This window comes from Squalius cephalus (assembly GCF_949319135.1).
Source record: "Squalius cephalus genome assembly, chromosome: 8".
Taxonomy (NCBI): domain Eukaryota; kingdom Metazoa; phylum Chordata; class Actinopteri; order Cypriniformes; family Leuciscidae; genus Squalius; species Squalius cephalus.
In genome coordinates, this window is record NC_137129.1 from 15,305,652 (window position 1) to 15,315,597 (window position 9,946).

At 39.9% G+C, this 9,946-nt stretch overlaps 1 protein-coding gene across 1 annotated transcript in view; it reads right to left on the reverse strand.

Moving 5' to 3' along the window:
* The window catches only part of eepd1 (endonuclease/exonuclease/phosphatase family domain containing 1), a 28,571-nt gene extending 19,711 nt beyond the window's left edge, over positions 1-8,860 (reverse strand). The window contains exon 1 of the mRNA XM_079880083.1: positions 7,787-8,860. Within this exon, the coding sequence (XP_079736209.1) occupies positions 7,787-8,619 (833 nt within the window). The 5' untranslated portion in view covers positions 8,620-8,860. The remainder of the gene's footprint in view (positions 1-7,786) is intronic.
* Between the last annotated feature and the right edge of the window lie 1,086 nt (positions 8,861-9,946).

Consider the following 9,946-nt stretch of genomic DNA (forward strand, 5'->3'; position numbering starts at 1 on the left):
AACGCATGCGACAAGGACCTTTAGGGTTGTCAAATGTTCTGGTACTACAGGTACCAGTTGGTAAAAAAAAAAAAAGAAAAAAAAAAAAAATGTTGCCGGTACCAGCATTTTGGTAGTACAGAGTACCGGGTGTATTTGGACCCCGCTGATAGATTCTGCTTTCAAAAATAAAAAATAGTTACAAAGCAGAATAATGTCAGAAGAAAAAAAAAGAAAAGAAAATTGAAAGAGAGTGGGAAGCATAATTAAGTCAAATGAGGAGCTTTTGAACAGGCAAGCACCACTCTTTTGCGCCAATAAATATAGTTCTACCAGAAAGACTCGGGAGAGTTATTTCAATAAACCATACATTTATTGACAGCTCAGCAAGCTGATAATCTACAAAGTCATTTGGCGTAGGTCCCGTCCATAGTGCATAATCCGAGAGTATCTGATCTGCAATTCCTGCCTAAAGATGAAGGCAGGGGCGCAGCCGACCCCCCTGGGAGGTATGGACGGGACCATCCTGGTGGTGGTGGGGAGGATGGGGGTAATTGTCGCTTCAGTATCTGCGAACTCAAACATGTGTAAGTACCGTGCTTTTATACAGTGAGCATAAGAATATGATTGGATAGAAGTGAAGGCAATAAGTGACGTAGTAATTGAGTCTTCCCAGCAGAACTTATGCTAAAGCTTTCATTTTCAGTCTGATATTCCAGTAAAACCACAATTACATATTCAGGACATGAGATTAGAGATCTGAAACTGTCTTTTTGTAGATAGGTCATCATAATGTAGTACAGCACCATGGAGACTAAACACGTGACGTGTACCACACTCAGAAAGTAAGTTGACAGATTAGTCAGATGAGTCACATTGTTTGGCTTGGTTCGTTTACAGTGAGGTTACTACAGGCCGTCTCTGCGTACTTTTTTTAACAAACTTTAGTAACCTCTGATCAAGCAGTCTGATGGCTTCCCTCCACCCTGTGTGTTTAAGAGACTATTTTTTTTCCAGTATTTCAAGCACTGTGGGTTTTAATGTGTCATTTACCCTGATAACAGATCAGTCTACCAGATAGAGTTTAATTTACAAAAACAACCCAAAACGGAGACCCGATAAGTAGCTAAAGGAGTTTGTTGTGTTACACAGCAGTGGTGAGCACACTGGCGGCTGACTCAGTTGTGATGACTGGAGACGGGTGGCATTGGGTGACCTGCAGTGACTCCTAGATGTTTGTCTGAGATGTTTACACATAACTTAAAGTATTAAGCTTTGGTGCCAGTTGGCTATGAACATGAATGATATTGCAAATCATGCAGCTTGTTGAGAAGAGTTAGGCTATTACTTTTCTACGCAATGTGACAAAATGGGCGAGAAATCTAATTTGAATTAAATGTTTTCTATTTTAATACATTTTAAATGCAATTTATTTCTGTGGTGGCAAAGCAAAATTTTCATCAGCCAATTCTTCAGACTTCAGTGAAACATAATCCTTTAGAAATCATTCTAAAATGGCGATTGCTGCTTACGTTTATTAATAATATCTTATTAATATTAAAGGAGGGGTAAGCAAAATTTCAAAAACACTGTTGGTCATGTTGATATTTGAAATCAACCCAAACACACACCCATCTCTTCATTGCTCCGCCTCAAAAACTCACCTTCCAATCCTAAACGCCCTGCTCTGAGTCGGTCTCGAACCTCGCCGCCATCTATTATAGCAGAAGCGCAACAAAATAATGCTTCATGAAAAATAAAGCGCAGGTGATGAACAAATGACAAGGAAGCACAAAAAAAATGAATGTACAGCACACAATGTTAATTACAAACAAGAGTTCGTTGTTAGTTGCCAACAGCACAGCAGCTCCAGACAAATAATGACACTCAAACTCAGTGTTACTCGCGTGTGGACCCGAATCACAGCAACATCCATGTCTGTTTTCAGGCCTTCCCACTTAGCTCTCTCCAGCACTGGAAAGCTTTCTAATATTAACGCGGGTCCTAAAGCTCAATCTTGCCCAGTCATAACCCTTAATTTTCCAGTGATTTCTTCTGAGCTTTTCTCTTCTGTATTGTGTCTCATCTCTATTTCTCCAGTCTTTCTTCAAATCTCTCTCTTGCTCGTTCTCTCTCCTCCACCGTCATCCGCCTCCTAATGCTGATTGGCTGCACACGTTTGTTGTTGTTTGTTCGTGTGTCGGTCCGACTAACTTCCAAACAGCGTTTTTCAAATATCAAGAATTTATGCAGACTAACCCCGAGGTGCCAGCGTGATCACTTGCAATTTTTTCCTGATAACAACGGAAATAACTTAAAGGGGGGGTGAAATGCTATTTCATGCATACTGAGTTTTTTACACTGGTAAAGAGTTGGATTCCCATGCTAAACATGGACAAAGTTTCAAAAACTAAGTTGTACGTTTGAAGGAGTATTTTTGTTCCAAAAATACTCCTTCCGGTTTGTCACAAGTTTCGGAAAGTTTTTTTCGAGTATGGGTATGTGTGACGTCAGATGTAACGGAATTTCCTTATATGGGTCCTAAGGGCACTTCTCCGGTAAGATCGCGGCCGCGCGCGCACTCTTAGACCAGAGCAAGAGAGCGAAAGCAGTTCGCCATCAAAGCGCCCTGCCCGGCTTTTGGGAAGTCAGTGTCACCAAAGAAGTGTGTTTTTGGTTGCCAGGGCAAGACAACCCTGCACAGATTCCCAAAGAACCCAGCATTAAGGAACCCGTGGATGGAGTTTGTTTTCCTGAGCATAAACAGAGTTGTGTAAGACTGTTTGTTCCCTGCATTTCGACGATGATTGTTTTATAAACAAAGCCCAGATCGACGGATTTGCAGATCGTCTAATGCTTAGGATCGAGCAGTCGCAATGATAAAGATTCGCGGTCGTGCGTTGGAACCGGACGGTGAGTAAAACTGTTGAACTGAACAAATGTCTCTGTGTGTTGTCACTATCTCGGCGCGTTAGCACAGCTAAGCTTCGCCCACAGGGCCCGCCTCCAGCCGCTCGTTTTTTTCCGGAAAGACTCGGTACAGCCTATCTTTCTGTTATTAATATAATAAAACAAAATACTTTTTGGAGATATGAAGGATGCAATATTACTCTATAGGTACTCAAGATTAACAGGAGATTGAGTGAAAATGAGCATTTCACCCCCCCTTTAAAATACTCCATTTTTGGTCATAAGAGTAAGACAACATTTGAAACTGTAAAGGGTCTACTTTTGTGCACACTTACAATAACAACAAAACTTTGAGCTTTTGTAAAATAAAGAAAACAAACAGAGTGCACTTTCTGCTGCCTCGGCCTTCGAGTACTGGAGCGTCACAAAAATGAACCAAAACTCAGCGTATATTTGCCACACAGACAATAGCCGCTTTCCGACCAAGTAGTTACAGGAACTTAGTTCTAGGAACTGTCCACTTCTAAACAGTTCTAAGAAATACTCTCCCCCAAACTCGGTTTTGCTGTTTGCGTTCGCACTGGCCAAGTGACCATAGGAACTGGTAGGAGGGGTAAGGGAGTGACGCAAGCACGGTGACTTTTATTTTGACGGCGCGACGGACCTTTATCTTGGCGGCGCTGAGAACGCCAGAGCAAACAATGCTCGCATTCTCTGTGTTTATTAGTTAGCGATCTGTCTAACAGTACTGTTTAATATCTTATTAGATAGAACTGTTATAGAAAGTAGACAGTATATGAAAAAAAAGGTTATTAGCCTATGCCGTGTGGTTGATGTCCAGTGTTGCTAGCTGGGCAGATAAACATAATCATGTTTGGCTTGGTCCCCTCAAAGTTGCGTTGGATTTTCTCTTCAGCATAAAGGTTTAGAGACCCATCTATCACTGTTTTCCATGTTTGTATAGTTAGTTTATGGAGTAAATATATAGGCTATAATCTGTGTGTTTACATTATAGCTGTTTTAAAATTGGCGGGTTCTGGTGTTCCGCGTGCGTTCGGTCAATCAGCGTACACTAACGTCACGGGCAGTTCCTATAGTGCTGGTTTAGACCCTACTCTGAAGTAGGACCTAAATTAGTTCCTCCAAATGGAGTTCCTAGAACTAAAATCGTTCCTAGTTCCTGCGGTGCGAACACGCCAACATCCGGGTACTTTAGCCAATAGTTCTAGGAACTGTGAAAAGGTTCCTCCGGTCGGAAAGCGGCTAATATGTCAATAGACATATTGAAATGTCTACTTTTAAATGAACCAAGTCGAAAACAGATATTTTCTGATTATGTAATCTGTATGAAACATGCATTTCTCTCTATAGGAGTATCCACAATAGGAGATGGCGAGTCAGCATTGTCTTTGCAGCCAAACAATTGTGGAGAATATTTGACCATTTTATGTAATATTTTGGGCAATGGCTCGAAAACTCATGACATCTCTTATGACCTTCACTTATCCGTTCAAAAGGCCTTCCCCAAATCCAATCAGACAGTAAAGTGAGTTTTCATGGTTATTTAGTCAATAGGTCAAAGCACCAGAGAGGTTGTAGCCTATATATTCTCAAGTTTCTCAAGGGATTTCATACACTAGAACGTATAGTTATCAACAGACACTTTTGCTGTAAATCATTACTATTGGTATCAATATTTATTCCAATTCATGTTAAATCTCATGTCTTCTCCCTCCAATCATCTCACTAGAGACCTGGATTTTCCCAGACAGCAGAAAAGTGGCTGATCTCAGCTCAGGGTTACCCAGAGTCATGTGTGCAGTGGAGGGAGCGACTGTGGTTTCTGCAGAAATAAACATCTGATAGGACATTTGATTTAGGGTTTCGGGAAAGTAGTCATTTCCTATTCAAGGTTTGTTTGGATCCAACTGAATTTTGTATACAGTTTTATTGACATTACAATCCATGTGAGTTCTCAAAAGATGGAGTTTGTAAGTTTGCTCCACCAAAACCTAAGTCAATCAACAGTGATAAACCAACCTTGAGAGATTCTTGTTGCAGTTTTGCAAGCTGACGAGTTTTTAAATGCCGCAATATGCTGGTGCATCAAAAAAAAAAAAAAAAAAATTCTAACACAGCAATAACTAGTTATGTATCTGCATATGACCTTGTGTGGTAGAATCAGGTTCTGTAGAACAGAGTTTCCCAACATTTTTTGCCCTATGTATGTGTAAAGCCCATATACCTCTTCATCACACTGTTATTTCAGTATTATTTAACTATTGTATTTATTAATAGTTTGAATGAGGTTTTATTCTTATATTTTTGGTTTTTATTTTAATTTGGTGCTTTATCGTTATGTACTTTTTATTAGTTTACGTTGTTTTTTTTATTTCTATTTGGCTTTCATTTATTTTTATTCATTTATTTCAATTGCTTTATTTCTAATTTTCATTTAGGTTTTGACTTAAGTTTTTCATCTAATATTTGTATTTTATTTCAATTACCGAAAACATTTTAAAGGGGTTATGACATGACAAATCAAATCCTTTTTAAAAACTTTGAACTTTTGACATATAAGAGGTCTTTGTAACATTAAAACATCCTGCAAGTTTCATAGCTTAAAACATCCTTCTTGTTATAAACCAAGTGTTTATTTAATCAAGCTCCAAAAACAACTTGTTTGGATATTGTGTGATTAGTGACGTCACACAGGCAAATACATTTGCATATGCCTGCCTCCGGTGCAAGACAATAGTTTTATATCATTGCACCATAGGCCCCGGCCACTGGAGTTCAGTCACCTGATGGCTGTCTACACAGGATGCGAGCGTCGCGTCTCATCAAAAGCAAATAGAACCAATTACAATTACTGACACTGTCTACACTGGATGGATACAGTATACAGATGTCTGTTCACTTTCTGACGCACTCCATGTGCTTGAGTCTGCTGACAAGAGGACAAAGGAAGACAAAAATGAAGCGTAAAATGAAACGTTCGATGTTTAAACAGCTTATTTGCTCATTTCAGAAGGATACCAGCATCACATAAGTGGATGGTTTATTTTTAATGGTGTCCTGGTTCGGGATAGTGGCCATTTACTGACAAGACTTAAAGGAGACACAGTGTAAAAGCCCCCTCAGACAGACAATTTCCACAAATATATTTGTATTTTTGTGCAAAAAACTATTAACATAATAAGTGAAAATCAAGGAACTTATTAAATTAGAAAAATCCATGTCATGACCCCTTTAATAGTTTTAGTTAATGATATCAACATTGCAAAAAAATAACTGATAGTTGCTTATGTAGTCAAGTAGCACATACGTTTTGCTACCATGATTGTTATCTACACAATTTTCTCACATTTTGATTTCTTTGTTTAAAAAGAAAATAAACAAACATTAACAATCAGAACTAATTATTTAATTTATTAATGAAACAAAGCACAATCAAAACTTTCCAAATGCATTTTGAATATATTACATTAGCCCCTTGGTTGAGAATCACTGCTTTATTATAGGGGCGGTTGCATTATTCATTGCTGTAACAGTTCACAGCTTTCAGCACTGATGTAATTCATAACACTAACACTATACTCTCCCTGCCGGTACTACTACTATTTCAAACCCCTTCAACACACACACACAAAAGATTATATAACAACCTTCCCAGAGTCATGACAAGAATGAGGGCATGTACCTCAGCAACACCCTGAGTGAATTAGCCTACAGTATGTGTGTGTGTGTGCATGCCATGGACCATAAAACAACCAGCAGTACAAACATTTATCTTCTAGAATCTATCAACACAATAAAACATGGGCAGTGCTGAATTCTAACGTGCAGTCAGATTACCATGAACATCCACTAAAGACCTCAGTGCCTAGCACTGCATGTGATCCAGCACTGCAACACAAGCCAGCTGGACTGCCTAAATCCACTACAGTACAGCAATAACCTGACACACTGTTTCTTCTTTACTTGCAAAAAAACAAAGTATGTGATTTGAGAATAAAGAAATCATCAGAGGTCGTAACACTTCACAATTTAGTTTTCAGATCATACAGTGCAAATGCACATGCAAAAAAAGAAGAAAGCAAACATTAATTTTTCTTTTTTGTTTTCCTGGTTGGTTACTTTGAATGTGACTTCAGAAATTATCACTGAATAAATTAAATTAACCAAATTTCTATTTTTTCCAATATATAGTAATATATAGTAATACATAAATCAATTGTGTGTGTGTGTGTGTGTGTGTGTGTGTGTGTGTGTGTGTGTATATATATATATATATAGATATAGATTGATTGATTGATTGATTTTTATACAGATTTTAATAAATTGAATGTAGGCTACATAATGTAGCCTAATGACACGGAACGGAGGCACAAAAAATTGATCGGGACATCCCTAGTTAAAAGTCCAAATACCTTTACAAAGAAGTACTGTGATGCTACCACGGTGCAGTGATGGTATCAGATAGTAATATCATGGTCCTTTAATATGTAACCACTGGACTGAATGATTACCATACTCATGTACCATGTTGTTTACATGGTACTTAATGGTAGCCTTAATAAAAAAAATAAAAAATTTTTTTTAAACATAGACCATGTCCAAACACATTGTGCATGTCCGAAAACATGGTAATATGAGTGTACTCCAAGTCAAATGTATTTGGATGGTACATCCAAAAACATGATATTACCATGGAACATGCCCGATTACCCACAAGGTAATGCCATGGTAGAGTGTCAAAATATGATACGATGGTACAAAAATAATATGGTATCTTGACTCTTAAAGGTACTTTTAATACTAGGGTATAGTGTCAAATATGGTGGTATTACTTGTCTAAAAAGGCATTAGTGTTGCAACTTAATAGTTTACTCACTCATTTTCTAGTAGGGTCATACAGACGACCTCTTTGACCCCAGGGTTGTTGGCCTTCTCACTGGAGCAGCGCTGCAGGTTCCAGGTGGCCACTCGCACCACGGGCTTTCCATCACGCGTGCCCGCTGGAGGCTCCACGCAGGGCCGGACAGATGTGACGAGCGGCGGTCCTCCGAGCGGAACGTCCATCTCATCGCTGCGAACACTGAAGGACGTGGGGCTCGGGTGCGTGAACCCTCCGTTCGTGTTCGTGGAAGGAGTCCTGGAGCGCTCCACGAATACCTGGAAACGGATCCTGTCCAGCAACGATGAATTTATGTTGGCCACTTTGACCAGGTCTTCGATGCTTCTGAACGGGCCGTGCACGGATCGGAACTCAACGACGTTCTTGGCGATTTTCTCGGTGATGCCGCGGACGCTCATGAGCTGCGGCGGCGTGGCCGTGTTTATGTTCACGCCGGTGCACGGCAGGTGCTCGTGCTCTTTGCGCAGAGATGAAGGAGAGTGATTAGACGAGCTGTTCTTGCTCGACACGCAGATCTCTAGTTTAATCGCCTCTAGTTTAGTTGCACCTACTCCACTGACTAACGCCAGGTCTTCTACTTTCTTGAATCCGCCGATGCATTCCCGGTACTCCACGATATTCTGAGCCACCCCGCGGTTCACGCCCGGCAAAGTCATGAGCTCCTCCTCGGTAGCGGTGTTGATGTTCAGCCGCTCCTGATTCACTAGTATGTGGCTGAAGTTGCATGCCGCGCTGAACTTGCGTTTGCCCTGGCAGAAATCCGTGGGGTCCTTGGGAATGGACCGGTGGCATCCGAGATTCCCACCCATGTGTCTCGGTGATTCAGTTCGGGAACTGAGAATGAAACCCGTCCGGATCCGGGTGGCACATAGACTAATTTTGATATTTGAAACTATAAATTCTTTAATGACTTCTCGTTAAACATACACGAACAGATATCGCTGTAATCTCTCTTATCTATGTCAGTACTTGCAGAATTCCCCGTGTTTTCTCAGTCTCGGAGCAGAAGGAACAGCGTCCATGTCAACGCGCATCCAGGCAGACTGAACTGAAGTGAACCCTAGCGCGGTTTCCATGTCGTGCTGTCCGATTCGCGGACGAATTGTTCTTTTGAACCTGAACCGACTCTTTTTAATGATTTGATCGAATCAATTTAAGAAGGATTCATGAATCACTGAACTCTAAATGCCGGTCAATTGGACACGATAACTATTACGTTTTAATAATCGTTACTAATTCTAAGAAAACATGGAAGGGCACACGACAGCTATAATTACACAGAGGAACGGTTTCGTTGGAATCACTTTCAGAACGATTTTTCCAGCTTTTTAACGATAAAACATTGACAATCAGCCAATGACAAAACTGCAGCGCGCGCTTTTAATTACCAGAATGTTATCTTTATAGTTATCGAACTTCTTGGTGTGAACTTTCTGTGAGAAAACTAAATGAACCGTGATCAACATAACATCAGAAAAGGTAGGTTAATAGCCTACTTGGTAAACACACACACACACACACACACACACACACACACACACACACATACACAGAGTCATTTAATCAAACTGGAACATTTAGACTTGCACACACAATATAATTAGAATTTATGCAACTTAAAAACACACACAGTGATAAGCGCTTCGAGCGATGACTCAACGGACCAGCTTGTTCGAACGAATCGACTCTCTAAAATGAATCGCACTTCCCAAAGCTATTTCAAAGCACTTATCAAACCTGAAGGGGCGTTTCCTCCTGTCTTTATTATTGGTCATATTCTGTGACTCTCCCAATATGACACTTGATAGAGACACAGAGCTATTGTGATTATTTGATCCCCCGTGAACATTTTGTTCAGATTTATTGTAGCCTACAAGCAGTAATAGGATTGTAAAATTAAGTATAACAAATCTGAGCTTAAATATCCATTCTAGAAGGTTGTTTAAATTGTGTTTTGAATATTGTCTAAAAACTGAATGAAATAACTTGTATGTGTGACACAAGTCAGTATGAGATGACAACACTATTTATATAGGCCTATCTTTAAATCCTTGTGGCAAAGTAACTTTCACAATGTGCTTTGAGCTGTTGTCAATTCAATCAATGCCACAATTAGCATCTGATCTGAATGCCAGT